At 34.3% G+C, this 16,000-nt stretch overlaps 1 protein-coding gene across 4 annotated transcripts in view; it reads right to left on the bottom strand.

The window, feature by feature from the left end:
• Positions 1-13,070, bottom strand: part of LOC145662833 (uncharacterized) — a 48,759-nt gene extending 35,689 nt beyond the window's left edge. Inside the window, exons 1-2 of one of the 4 annotated variants that reach the window (XM_081728742.1) lie at positions 12,784-13,070; positions 5,539-5,810 (exon numbers count right to left, since the gene is read on the bottom strand). In XM_081728742.1, the coding sequence (XP_081584868.1) occupies positions 5,539-5,737 (199 nt within the window). In that variant the 5' untranslated portion in view covers positions 5,738-5,810; positions 12,784-13,070. Of the gene's footprint in view, positions 1-5,538; positions 5,811-12,684; positions 12,706-12,783 lie in introns of those variants that run through there. The other 3 variants (XM_081728744.1, XM_081728745.1, XM_081728743.1) reach the window with 3 other exon arrangements.
• Positions 13,071-16,000: the final 2,930 nt, after the last annotated feature.

Genomic DNA, 16,000 nt, shown 5'->3' with positions numbered 1-16,000 from the left:
AAAAGTAAGCGTATACCCACACTCATATACACTTATTATTTCGCAAATTGGAGTTGAGTATACGTTGAACTATAAAAATATTAAGTGGGTATATGCCCCATTACATCCCCGAAGGAAGTGAAAGAACAGCTTTACAATCCACTTCTTAGATTTTGTTTGTATCCCAATTGAGGCAGTAATCTGATCATATTTGTCAGCATGCCTACTATGTTTGTTACAGCCTGAGGCTTGAACCATTAGCAATAGTGATTACAAAAAAAAGTTTGAAACTTGGTAAGATATCCATATTCGTAAAAAGTTAATGTGCTTAGCACATTGCAATAAGTTCATTTCTTTGAAAGGTGATGATATCTTGTTTTATCCTCACACTCTACCGTATGAAAGTGTGTCCCAATTTATCAAACACAGCAGAAGAACTGAGTCTATAAATATATTCGACTTTTATGTTTTAGTTTCCCTCACTGTTTCTGAATTAGAGTGGATGCTGTCCACTAACTTTGGAACACCTTCAGTTTTCTCAGATATAACTTCCCATTTCCGAGAGACTGAGATTATCTTTATTTTAAATTTCGTATGTATTTTTAGAATATAGTGCTTGAAAGCCTCTATCCACGTGAATAGAACAATAACTTCAACTGATATATATGTATTGATGTACCTACTATTAATCGTGCAAAACAGATGGCGAACTTTCCAAAGGCGGTCATGTGTTGAGTGAATTTTTGGAAGGTTAATTCGTGTTATCATGAAAATGCATGCTTTACGATAACACTGTGCCATAAAGAGAAAAGAATCGTTATGAACCGTGAACAAACATAATCTGAGGAATACGTACAGTTTACTCATTATAAATGGCAATCCACATTTCACAGTACTTTTTTTTTCTCGAAGAAAAGTACGATAGCATAAATTCCTTTGCTCCACCGAGAGTTGAAATTCTTCCTTTAAAATGAAGTCTAGGAATACGTCTGTTAAACTATCATAATTTCTTGTTAGATTGGTTCCGCTGCCCCAGTAAATGCGCGCATGCAGAAATCATCAAAGTTCGAACACAATGACTCTGTCCTTGTCCAACTTTCAAGCAGTCACGTGGTATATTAGTGGAAAACTGGTCTTCCACAAATTAATCTCCGGCATCTTCTCAGAAATGCTGCTTCCATCACCTTCTTCCAACCATTCCCCTTTCTAAGGACTATTCATTTACATTCTTCATCAAGCTCCCCTTGGTTCTGTGTCGTAGGCTTCTAGGTCTTCCCTGATTTCCTCATTTATACACAATCTTAAAAACAATAAGGACTACAGTGGAAGCAAAAAAATTATCTTAAAGAAAAATCTGTTGTTAATTAATTTATGCATTTTACACTTACTTTATATTTTATCATTTAGATTAGTTAATCACGTATCTGTTACTACTGCAATTTAATATCAACTGAAACGCCCCTTCTATGCACAAGTTTAATGCCACCCCCTTCCCATCTCAACCCTCACCCTTTCTTCTCCCCATGCCAATTTGGGCTACATTTGAAAATAACAGCGTGTGGAGTGCCACTATTAATCTCAGCGACCTCAAAACTGGACACTAATATTCGGTCATTTTCGATTACTTAAAAGTCAACTCTCATGCCGATGGGGGATGAAGTTGGCCTTAAACAGCATCAGGATTGTCACTATTCATCTCTGTGACCTGGAAAGCTATTGGTTGAACTAATATCCGTTGTTTTCGATTATCTTTACATGTCAATCCTCTCTCTATGTCGTAATATATCTCAGTGACCCCGAAAACTATCGATTGGACACTAATATCCGTTGTTTTCGATTATCTTTACATGCTCCTACCCCCCTCCCCGACAATGCTAAAATTATTAATATAACATAACAAGAGCTTTGGGAGGCATAGGTTGTTAATTAAGCAAAGTTAATTTAAACTGGTTCAGTAGTTACTGTATGATTAGATATCACCCTTTCACATTTCCTTTTATGTGTACAGATATTGATAAAGTTACGTACAATATTATAATTATTAATTTCGTGATTCGTTTATTTTGTATGAAGACTGATTCCATCCAGTTAGAATTGAGAATATATTTGAGCTGATTTTGTTAGTCAGTTTAATTTTCGCGTACCTTTCCAGCACTGACGCTATATGGAACGTGGACCTACAGTGTAAGGTGGAATCTGAACTATCATAACGTAATCAAGGCTTCTCCCACTGGGGATCGAACCCGAGACCAAAGGAACATGCGCTAGACATTACACCAGCGGGAGGCCTATTTGAACTGAACGATTTATAGCTTTGCATTTGTTGAATGATTTCATTCGTCAGAGAATCGGGGTACTTACTAAGCAGTTACAAAAGCAAATGACATGATATAGTACGAGGTATTTCTCTTTCAAAACATAAAAAGCAGAAAGAAAAAACATCAGGTATCTACGAAGTAAAACTCACTGTAAACAATTCAAAAAATAAAGGCAATACCTCTTTAACGATACCTTAAACGCCTTCAAACTCGAATACCATAATAATATTAGGTTGTTGCGAATGAAGTGCCTCACTTCCAAAAACAAAAAAAATGAAAACTACAATAATTGGTTAATCAAAACAGTCGCCGTCTGCAATCACACAACTTTGCCATCGTTCAGCCACTCACTGGATTCCGTGGCGAAAGAAGTATGGAGTTTACGATGCGAAGAAGTCCTCAACCATACGTTGCAATGTTCAATCATCTGAGTAGGTCTTCCTTTCCAAAATGTGATAGGGATACCGGGAGAGGTGGTAGTCATATTTTGGAAGCATACAGTAGGTGAGGAAGGTTTTTATACTGCAACTCATGGAAAGCCTGCACCGTCGCTCAATAGGACAATATGTTTGTAGACAATTGCTGGATCCTTGCGAACAAGTTTGCGGTGGATTTCAACTACTGCCACTGTTCAGTACTGATATTTTTACCTTGTCTGAGAAATATACTAGATCACTCGCACCACAAACCACTATACCAGTAATAACAATGTCTGTGGGTGGAGAGATAGTTTAGGAAACTGTCCTGAATGTGATCACGATTCAACCATTGTCTTGATCGTTCACGATCACATAGCAGATCCTCATTTAAAGTGGTAATAGAATCCAGAAAAACTTCTCGGTTATTCTTTACACTTAAAGAACTGCTTCATACTTCCAGATGGCAATTATTATTTGCCAATATCAAATCATGTAGCAGCTATGAATCCAATTTTTCACCTGAGTGCACGAAACTGTTCGACAGTGACATGGTATATGCGTAAGTTGTCTCCAATGGCATGAACAAATTCCTAAGACTTTACTTTCACAATGTTAAGAGGGGTCGCTGGATCGATCCCCGGCCAAGTAAGTTAGTGATGGACTACATCATGTCCGTGGGTTTTCTCGGGGTACTCCCGTTTTTTCCCAGATTTTCATTCCATCAATTATTCCATAATCATTCACTTGCCTTAATCATCTGTCTCCCTTACCCTAACAGGTATAATTGTAGAACGTTAAATTGAAAGATTTCATTTCATTTCATTTTTGCTTCCATCGTATTCCTGAGGAACTCATCCGAATATGACGTTAATCGGTGCCTACGAGATTCACTTTGCAATACTATGTCACAAAACGATATGTGACAAACCAACGGCGAATCTTGGGTTCATTCGGGATTCATGATCCAAATGCATTGTTAATATTTTCTGCAGTTTGCAGTGCATAATGTTCTAGTTTGAAGTTCTACGGAAAAAATTACTCGTAATAGTATGTTCTCCATACTGCAATTTGAAACGACCCTGTTCAACAACACACTACTTTCTGACCATCTGGCACCCAAGTCTGCTTGCTGGAAGTGTACAATGTTCATGACATTAGACGCGTGATCTTAGTAGCCCCTGTGTTATAGTCCTGAGGTGACCACACCCCAGTGTAGGTCAAATCGGAAATTTCATTTACACCAACCTAAAGCATGCTAATTTATTTTCTGCACGTGCAAAATCATCAGTCATGCACGCGCACAGACTGATGCTACTCTCTCTCTTTTCATAAGACGTAAGGTTAAAAAAAAAAAGTCTCAGTAAAACGATCGCGAACTTACTTATAATTTTTTTTTAAAAAAAGAAAAGATTCGTTGTGCAACAAAATGATGCAACTCAAAAGGGAAGAAGAAATTTGACAAAAAACGTTGCTGAGTTTGTCAAACTTTTCTTAATTTTTTTTCTTTGATTTTCTCTCCTTTCGCTTGAAAAAGAAATGATTAAGTAAAACAATGCTCGCTTTAACGCTTGATACATATATCTTTTTTGGAAACGAAAGTTTCATGACGCAGTGTAAGTCGTTCTTTTTTAGATCTCAAATTTCGACAAAGAAGGAGTAAACAAAGACATCTGTGATTCTTTTACATAACTATTAGCTTTTCAAAAGCATAGCGTTATCAGCAACCTCTGTGGCAGGAATGAACTCCTGAACATTTTCTAGACAGTGAGAAAAACTTACAGGCATAGCTGTATTGACGTCAACACCTAGCCGGGAAAATATTACACAGGCTACACAAAATGTAGTACAAACACAACTGTCACGTGGAAAGTATGAGTCAAATAACTAGAGGTATTCGATCGATGATAATGGGAGATTAGACGAGCAAGTATGTCGAGAAGAAACGAATTTGTCTTATTCAGTCACATATCACAGTGCAAACGCCTTAACGAGCAGTTCTAAAACATGCGTCGATTAAAATTGAAGTGACACATGACGGAGTGTTCACGACTGTCTCCCAGCGCTGCATAAAGCATGTGATGAAGAGTTGCAGCATGGAATAGTGAAGAAAAGACAGTTCGAATAGTATTGAATTCAACATTGCACATGCATCCATGTGCAACAATTGTGAATGTCGTTCTCCGTAAGGCGTCTTAGGATTTTGGTTGGTTGGATTGGAATTTAGTATCCCTTTCAGTACTGAGACTATATGAGACGTAAACTTGTACCTTAACGTGGCGGCTAAACCACATGAGCTCCCATTGTGAATCGAACCCGAGTCTCCCACACCGAAGATACGTACACTAATCATATAGCCACTAGAGACCTCTGCTTTAGTATTTTACAAGTTACGTTTTATGATAGCAGTCATTTATGTTTTTTTATTATAGTTATGTTTCTTGTGCTCTTTAACGGATAATTTTTGTTAAAAGCCTATTGTTATCTTCCACCATCCTGAAAAAATTATGATCTACATCTTAGTTTCTGTATACTTCAAATATATATATATTGAAGATACACAAAATGAAACAATAGAACCACGGTGGCTTAGTGGTAGAGCGCTCACCTCTGATGCATGGGGTTCTTGGTTCGCTTCCACCTCTCGCCAACTGGGCTTTGTGGTGAATAATCTCCGTATGTGTGGGTTCTCCCGTTTCCTCCCACTTTCTTTGCTCACCATTTCGTTCGTTATCATTATCACCGTCTTCCTTAGGCTCGAAGCATAATCGTGGGACGTTAAAATAAAAATAAAAAAGTATAAATGAGATACATTAAATTCTTACCTGAATTAAGATTGGAATTTCCCAAAAACTGATTTGACGTTTCGTCTTTTTTACCATCACCTCCTGATGTGTCCCACATAGATTCATTATATTCATGTGATGAATCAGGGATCACTGGGGAGTCCGTTGACATTTTACGAACTTTTGTTGGTGGATAAATAATAATTTCTGTTTCTGATTCACTTGTGTCATCACACATATTGTATTTTATAGGTACTTCCCTTTGTTTGAACTTTGAAGTCTCTAAATTCCGTTTCCCTTTCACAATATATCTGAAAAGTAAAAGAGCGCATGAAGAACACAAAACACTCTATTGAAGACACGCAACTGAGTTACGCTTCTTCTGGAATTATTTTTAATTAATACTTTTTGAAAATTCTCCTATTGCTTGTGTCGTTTAATTCAGTTAGTTTTAGTCCGATGATAACAAAAATACGAAAACAAACAAATAAACAAAAAAAAAAAAAAAAAAAAAAAAAAAGTTCGACGAGTTCATGAACATAATACCGTATGCAGAAAGTGTCTACATTTTTTCCCTTCTTAGACGTATGTATCAATTAATTTTCAACCATCACAAGAAATGAAATTTCAAGTTTCCGCTGTTTGTGAAAATTGCAACACTAAAAAAGATACGAAACAGGAGTAAATAGTATATATATATATAAAGTAATGCAGATTCTATACGTGACTATACATAATTATACATAAATTCAGAACTGCACAATGTATCAAAGTTTGATAAATCAGTTTGAGTATTTAATTCCCATAGTTTAGTTTAGCTTCACATTGTGAAATTTTTCTTATTCTTTTTCTTCCTGTTTTTAACCTCCGTGACCAAGACTCCACGGGAGTGTCGAAAGTTTGAAACTATAAGAATTCAGGAATTACAGAAATTTGTGAGTAGAATAATAACCTGTTTAAGTTGTCTTCTTTTTTCAAAGCTTGAAGTTATAACACCTTTCGATGCTTCTCAACCTTCTTTACTTTTATTTATTTTTTTAAAAAGTCCTGTTCTTATCAACTTTTTGAATCTGTCTTGGGCAGCTAAAATAATCCCAGACTCTTCCAGAATCCCAGAATTACATAAATATAGTAGATTTCCAAGACTTTCGACCCATTTTCAAGCATTTCCTTGACTTCCAAGGAGGACATTCCATGTGAAATCAACTAATGAAATGACAAAATCTGACCTGACAAACTTAGATTTTTGTAAAAATTGATGCATAGCTTTATTACAGTGGGAGATGAAAAAATCCCAAATATTATCCCTCTTCTCTTGAAAGTGTCCCCATACAGGGTGTTCAAAAATTACCTAAAAGGGCATTTTTTCAATTACAGTGATTATTAAAACTTGTCATAAAATGATTAATATGTGCACTAGAGACATGGAACAAACACCACTGGAAAGTTTCAAGATTGCTATACAAGTGGTACTCTAGTGAAAAAAACCTGTACAATAAAAATAACACTTCAAAAAATTCAAATTAAAATTTGAATTGTGCACAGAAATGTCCCTGTGAATTTGTTCAAAATTGCACAGATTGTAGTCTCATATGTGTACTAAAACACCACAAAGTTTCATTTTGGGCACTCAATGGGATCTGATTCAAAATTCAACATAAACCACACATTGCAAGATATTGACCGTGTGAATATCTGGGTTCAGATCGATAACCATTTGCCTGTAGCTATTTACCTGCAGCATGAAACGAATTTATATTCAACTTTATTTGTTTCTTGGTGTATTCATTTGAATTTACACAATTATCCACCTTTCGAGTTGTTTAGACAGATATTACGTGTCCGAACATTACTCAATAGAGATCATTATTCTTGTTAGTCAGTATGGACTTATAAATTTATATTGGCTACATTTATACATGTTATTTTCATTCCTTTGTTTCAAGATTGCTGTTACAGAGCGTATTATGAAAGGGAGGGATATATTTCCCTCCCTTTTACAATATTTGTATCCAATGTGTTATGAAACACAGCAGCTCTCTTCACAATCACTTCACACACTTTCAGCACAAACAATTAGTTAATAAATTATTTTCCCTATTTCAGTGATGCACTTCCACATGTCTGTAACAGCAATCCTTAAAAAAAAAAAAAAAAAAAAAAATCAATGTAGCCAATATAAATTTATAAACATCCATACTGACTAACAAGAATAATGACTTCTATTGAGTAATGTTCGGAAACGTAATACCCATCTAAATAACTCGAAAAGTGGATAATTGTGTGAATTCAAATGAATACATTAAGAAACAAATGAAGTTGAATATAAATTCGTTTCATGCTGGAGGTAAATAGCTACAGGCAAATGGTTACCGATCTGAACCCAGATATTCACACGGTCAATATCTTGCAGTGTTTGGTTTATGTTGAATTTTGAATCGCATCCCATTGAGTGCCCAAAATGAAACTTTGTGATGTTTTAGTACACATACGAGGCTACAATCAGGACAATTTTGAACAAATTCACTGTGATATTCCTGTGCGAAATTCAAATTTTAATTTGAATTTTTGAAGTGTTACTTTTTATTATACAGGTTTCTTTTTCAGCGTAGTACAACTTGTAGAGCAATCTTTAAGCTTTCCAATGGCGTTTGTTCCATTCTCTACTGCATATATTAACCATTTTATGACAATTTTTAATAATCACCTTAACTGAAAAAATGCTCTTTTTGGCAATTTTTGAACACCCTGTATGGAGACACTTTCAGGAGGAGAGAGGTAATATTTGGGATTCTTTCATCTCCCACTGTAATAAAGCTATGCACCAATTTTTACAAAAATCTGAGATGGTCAAGTCTGATGACTTGTTGATTTGACATGGAATGTGTCAAGGTCAAGATTCCTTAAGGAGCAATCCAACAATTCACCCTTAAGAACGAGACAAGACAGCCAAATGGGTGAATTTAAAATCCTAAACAATAAGGACCTTCACATTATCTATTACAAGTAATCAAATACCGTAGGAATAATGCAGCAATACGTCTAAGATTGGCGGGCGGGACATCGAGAGCAATTAAAATGTAAGTGGACTGCACAAAGTCTGAAAGCCTTGAAGAGAGAGATCTTTGAGTACACAAAGAAGTTGGAAGGATACTACTGTATAAAAGATTTTAGGCTAACAATCCAAATTAATTGGGTTCGGCAGAAGGTTATACCAATGGAATGTTTTCGTCTCTGCTGTGATTAAACTTCAAGTGTCTTACTCGACGAAGCTATTTCCTTAGCTACTAAGAGAAAACAAACGCTATAGTAACTGTCGAGAATGCAAATTTAGCCGTTATACTGACAGACCGTTAGTTAGGACCCACAGAAAAGATATACAAGACGTACGATATGCAGTATTTTATAGTTGCTAGTGTATTAATATTAGATATACAAGGCCCAGAAAAAACAAGCTTTTTTTTAAAAAAAAAAAAAGTTTCTTCCACAGCTTTTTACCCCTTGCGAAATTTTGGGCTTTTCTGAACATTTCAAAAATAACAATACATTCTACCTTTCTTTTACCATTATGACTCGAGAAAACATTTAATTACTTCACTCTGAAAAAAGAAAGAAAAAATATATGAGATGTTTATATATGGATAATCGAACACTCAATAGGAAAGGAAAGAGACAAATCAGTGGACGCAGTGGGTCTAGAGTAATGTTCCACGACAAAAATGTTTGTGAATATTTAATAGTATTAGCAATAACTGCTTTGAAAATGTATTAGTTGTTAAATTTAATGGAACAAATTATTTATTATATATTTATTAAATAATGGAATTTATGCAGAAAACGTTAGCTTTCTTAGAGCTAAAGATACCTTTTATGTACGGGGTCATACGGAACAACTGTATCTATCTATATACATAGCATTTATTGAGGTCGTTAAAACTCGAGATGATGATTAAAAACGCTATACCCAAGTTTCTATTTCAAATATATTGACAAAATATGAAGAAATAATAAATTCTGTAAATTATGAAATTTTGCTACCGTTAAACTAACATCATACTCAAAATTGTCGTTTATGGCTTTAATTTTGTAAACTGTATTTACATTACGTTCTAACAGAATATCTGAAGCTTACAATAAAGTGTTTTCCAAATAGAGAACGATATGTAAGCCAAATTCTATATCAAAACAAATTCTATATCAATATTACCTTTTTCTTGGTTTATTACACTTTTTTCTTATCTGTCAGTTTGAATCTAGATAATCTGCACCAGTGGCAGCGGTTGGACGTTAAAAGTGGGGGGGCAAGACATGATCTTAACAATTGTATATCAATGTTAGATTTCCTGGTTGTTTCTAACAATGGTTTATGAAAGGTTGCATAACTAACAGGATACTATCTTTTTCACTTAAAATGTCGTATATCGTATTTCTGTTTTATTAAGTAAATTCGTAAGAGCAATACAGGTAGGTACCTAGCCCTTTATACTCTTAAACAACGAAAGTGCAAGAAGAGATTTGATTCCTTGCTCATGAATATCTTATAATTCTGTCTTGGAAATTGTGTGATCAGATTATTTAATAACAAATTTGCAAAGCAAATAAATAGAAAGGATAATATTAATCATAGTAATGAATAATGATGCTTGTTTTGCAGAAGTTATATTAAAACTGGGAATTAATGAACATCTTATACTTTTAATTCCACACATGCCATTAAATGAATGTTTTTACTCATAGAAAATGAAATACAATAAGTACTGCAAGCATATGCTATGACATTTAAGGAAATATGCAATTGCAATATCAATTGCTTTGAATTGCAATTAAAACGCAATTCCTGTAGCTTTCTTAACTCCACGGGAAGACAAATATCCAATACGTACTCACGCAACGACAAATAGCATATGGCACCATTTTTTGTATGAACCAGTAACACATACAAAACCTTTACAAGGGTGTCCACATTCTTGTAAATAAGTGAAAGTCAGGGAAGTAAAAATGTGTCAGGTGAAGTCAGGGAAATGGCAGATTGGTCAGGGAAAGTCAGGGAAAAATCGATTTAGGTCCGATATTCAATTACTGAATTTATGAAATAGGGTTGACTTCTTTACTGTTACTAGATGCAAAATGTAGTGTTCTCTGATATAGTTGTTGAAACTAATTTTCTGCGAAAAACTCATATCTAACTGCATCCTGGCATATTTGCTTAAAAGAGTAGACGCTGTTCTAGAAGAATTGCATGGTGCCAAGAGGATATCTGAACAAGTGGCTGAGAACGCGAAGAAATAGTATTTCCAGCTCACAGTGAAAGCTCAGACTAAAGAATTTAAGGAACACTCGAATGAATTCATAGCCAATGATAGAGATGGTATTGGACTTGATGAATTTTTTACTTAGTCTTACGAAATGGGAAGAACTTCGTTGACTTATGGTCAGTTATGAAATTGTGTTTTATCTTCTTTCACGGAAACTCATTTTTTGAAAGTGGTTTCACAATAAATAAAATTCTCATTGTTGACAACTTACAAGAAGAATCTCTGGTGGCTCAACGGATCATATATAATTCTGTGATGAGAATAGGTGGATCATCAGGATTAATAATTACAAGAGGTATGATAAATTCAGTGAGTAGTTTAATGAGACAATATCAGGTGTATTTGCAAAAGAAAGGAGAAATAAATGCTGGAGACGAGAAGAGGAGAGAGAAACGGAAAATTCAGCAATAACTAAAGGAACTGGAGGAAGAAGAAAAGAAAATTAAACTGCGGAGACAACAAGAAGGATATTCATATCAATGAGAAGAAAACTATGTGAGAAAGGATGAAAACAAATTTCTAAATGTGTTGCATTTAACAATTGCCCCAGCAAAAGTATGTGTGTCTGTGTGTATTTTTTTTTAATAATCAGTAAAATCATGTATGAACTGTTTATTACTTTAGGCAATATCATAATGCTGTGTAATTGGTATTATAATGTGTAAGCATATAATGTGTATTTTTTCATATCTTAAGTACTCTGTATACTGCACACTTTCGTTTGTAACTTTACATTTTGTGTAATATGTAGGCCTAATCAATATCGGCCTAATGCATATGTTTGTAAATTTACATTCCTTTGGAAAGAAATTGAAAAAAAGAAAGAAACAGAAGCGGAAGAGAACAAGGCCAACTATGCGGGAGTGTGGAGGCTAGAGTTTCTTTCTTTTTTTCTATATTTTTAAGTTATTCGGGGGTCAGGGAAATCTGGAGCTTTCGTCATGGAAAGTCAGGAAAAAGTCAGAGATCTTTTCTCCAAATTGTGTGGACACCCTGTTTACATTTCCAAATGAAATTATATAAATTAGGGCGTCTCTTCAAAAAAGTGGGCACGCCCATGATCTGCACAACACATATGGCAGGATGTATAACTTCCAGCAACTTGATGAGGTGATCAGGCAACCAACGTGATCACCGTATTGTATGTTAACAAGTGTCAAACCCTGACAAGTGCTATTGAAGTTTTTATGATCGCCAAATTTTCATGAAACCCACATGTTGTTACTACCCTTGCTTACGCGTATACCCACTGTCGCTGACGCGCCTGTACCCTTCGCACGCACCCCCTCTCTCCACTCATGCCCCCTGCCCTGACTCGGTTAGATAGCATTCGTGCTTTTTAGTGGGTAGCACAGGTCGTGCCTAGCACAGGTTGGTTTGTTTTTGCACTGTAGTTTTTATGCCCCTAAGTAACGTCAACTAACGTAACTTAATGTAATCCAAAAAAATATAACCGAATGCAGTGCATTTTGCTTTTTTTTTTTTTTTGTTTTTAATGCCAAATTTTGTGCTAAATGGCCACTAACAAGCACGGATGCTATCTAACCGAATCAGGGCAGTGCAAAGATAATGGGGCCATACAGAGTTGCGTCCTGCGTAACCATGTGTGTCAGCGATGGTGGGTATGAAGTAAAGATGTAGAAACAGTGGGACTAGACGCCATACGTGTCAAACACCTTTATCGCTACAGATCTTTTAACACACTATATTAACATTTAGTGCACCTGCTTTCTTGTGAACTACCGTATTACATGCTTACTTAGAAGTATATAATCTGCATTACTTTTTTTTTTCTTTTTTTAAATTTAGGGATGTCAGCGGTAAGATCGCCAAATATTTTGATTACTTATATGTTCCTCTTTTGAAATACCATTAGATATTTCTTCTGCAAATCTTACAAATTTATGCACTCATGTACTGGGATAACGCCTTTCGTGGATATAGATATAATTTATACTTGTTCTTTTACCTGTATTATTGAAGTGCGACGAACGTGCTAGGATCACACACGCATGTCCTCACAATCTTCTGTTCAAATCCAAATTGATCTTCTTCTTCTTCTTTGTGCCGCATAGTAGTTTCTTAATACGGTAAAAATAATGGTATCTTCAAAAGACAAAGACGAATGAACAAGATAAATAGGTATGCGAAATAAAGAAGATTGTTGTAAATATAGGAAGTAAGCTTTAATAATATGCGGAGATAAACGGAAAAAATCAGAGTACCCACATTAAAAAGGCCAGAATCCTCTTAGGTATTGATCAACACAAACAACATCTCTCTTTGACTTGCGATTCCCGATATATGAATCCTTAAATATCCTGAAATCCGAACGTTTTTGGCTAATATCTGGGAAACTGACAAGTTGACCAGTGGCCAGCGGTTAGGATCATACTAAACGTCTGACTACCTGCAGGAATCATATGTTAGTCGAAGTCTTTAGTATGGCACTAATCACGCGTCATTACGACTTTGAATAAGGCCCTCTATGAAGTGATAGGCTCAAAATTGAAAAATTCGTATACAAAACACACACACACACAAACACAAAGAATTCAGTTAAGAACCTCTTAAGTTCGTTAAACATGTCAAGCTAAATGCCTTTTCTTTGCTAGCTACCTATAGCATATAGATATAGCATCCATTATGAGGGCTGTCTTCCACTACGGAAAGAGTTTTGACGCAATCATCATGTAAGAAGAATTTTCCGTGGGCGAAGAGATATTAATTATTATATTTATTTGACATTAATAATCATTTTTACAATCAGAAAACGCAGTTCAGATGTGTGACTTGGTTTTAAAGAGTAGGAGATGAGTGAAATGTGATGAGAATGATGTGCTACAAAAGGACACAACACAAACAAACTGTTTAATATAATCTTCTGTGTAGAGTCGACTCGGACGGGATAAGAATTTGAATTGAATTTGAATTTGAAATGTGTTTCTTTTGTATTAACTTGCAGATATAAGAATGTCCTCAGGCAAGTATAATATGCGTCATTTGTACAAAAGGAAAACATATAATAAAAATTTACGTGAGTAAAATAAAGTAAATTTATCTTGTCGTGAGATTTATGTACTCCTCAATCTTATAAAGAGAATTTTCTAATAGAAATAATTTTAACTTTTGTCTAATTCTCTTCGCATTTTCTTCATATTTTATATCAACAGGTTACATATTACACAACACCACTATAACTTACTTTTTTTTTCATATATTGCTAATCGGTGATTATGCAAATGAAAATCATTCTTATTTCTCGTTTATATACTACCTTATTTGTTATGAAAATTTATGAGTGTACTCTTAAATACAAAAAGGGAAGATACAAATATAAACTATCCAGTGATAATATGTTAACTTCCTTAAAGAAAGTCTACAAGAAAAATTCGGTTTCTTACAATAAAGTATTCCTGTGACTTTCTTCTGAACTTTGACACATTCCCGCTTATGCAAAGTCGTTTTGAAGTATGATTTAGGCCATACTAAAAGCCTGACTACTGCAAGAACCATATGTTAGTTTAACTCTTTAGTATGACACTAATACGCGTCAGAACGGCTCTCCATAAGGTCCATTGAGTCTCTGTATTGAATTTCCCCAGAACATGATATTATACTGTAATACTGACATGTGAGTTAAAACAAGAATGGTACAAAGTTTTGGCTAATTCTAAATGAATCTTCTTTCTAATAATTCATAGCGCATAACATATTTTATTTAGTTTATTAAAAACTGATTATATATGGAACTACAATGTTAAGTTAGATCATCTATAGTAAGACCTAAAAATGACCAATGTGTTGCATAATTAATTTTGTTTTGGTTCAGATATAAGTTAGGATATATTGGTGTAGTCCACTTGCTATGAAACTTCATAGCAAGGGATTTTTCAGCGTTAACATTATTATTCTTCATCGAAAACAACACTTCACTTAGTGTTTGCCTAGCACTCTGTTCCAATATTTTTTAATTTTTTTTCACTCACTAGTGGAGTGGTATCATCAGCGAAAAGGGTCACGTCTGTCAAAAATATGTTTTTTTTTTAAAAAAAATCATTCATATATAAAGGAAGAGTAGTGGCCCTAAAATAGATCATTGTGGGACTACATGTTTTACATATAATTCTTCTGATAAATAACTTTCTATAATGTTATTCTTATGAGCTATTCTATTCTTATGACCTGCATACAATCTTTCAAGCTTGAATCAAACCAGCCGCCCTAGCTTTACCACGTATTCCACAGTTCTCGACTTCGTTTACAAGTAAGTTGTGTTGCATTGTATCAAAAGCCTTCAGCAAATCAAGAAAGGTTCCTATATATTTTCTTTCTTATCTACAGTATCATATTTCTTACTTTATCAATGATATTAAATATTATAGTGTTTGTAGACTGCCCTTTAAGGAAGCGATGTTGTTTCGTGGATATAACATTTTCTTTCAATAAAAAATTGATTACTCTGTTATACATAATTTTTCTAAAACTTTCCCAACTACGTGTAGAAGAGACATTGGACTAGTTACTATTTTGTTTTGTTTCTCACCTTTTAAAACAAGGACTTAACTTTCGCCATTTTTAACTTTTCTGGATACTCTCCAGTTGAAAGTATAGGAACGATGCCGTATATCGGATACTGTTTTTAAAAAAGCAATAAAATCTTTACCAACAGATATTTAATTGATATAGCCTCTTCTAAATGTTCTGTTATCTTTGTAGATTATAATTTGAAAGTTTCGAAGCAATAACAAATATTAAAAGATATATATATATATATATATATATATATATATATATATATATATACTTTGCTACAAAGTCGCATTTTTCTTAGTTCTGAAAAAGATTACCCAATAAGGGATAGTAAGGGGTCTCAATATCGGACGGAAATTAAATGAGAAGGATTTAAGGAAAACCACAACTGGAGAAGATTGTGCGTTATTTTAATTATATTACATGTTGTAAATATATACAAAACGTAAAGTTGCAAAACATGTAGATGTAACTAAACGTTGTTCTATGACCAAACATTGTTCTACAAAATTGTAGACGTTTTCAACATGTAGATTTACTTTGAATTAAACATTGTTATACCAAACAAGTTTCTAAATATGCAGATTTTCTGGTACTTAAACATTGTTCAACAAAAGAAGCTACTTTCTAATAATGTAGATTTATTTGTAACT

The sequence above is a fragment of the Thermobia domestica genome, chromosome 10 (assembly GCF_964235325.1).
Source record: "Thermobia domestica chromosome 10, izTheDome1.hap1.1, whole genome shotgun sequence".
Lineage (NCBI taxonomy): Eukaryota > Metazoa > Arthropoda > Insecta > Zygentoma > Lepismatidae > Thermobia > Thermobia domestica.
This window is presented reverse-complemented; position numbering and strand designations above follow the sequence as displayed.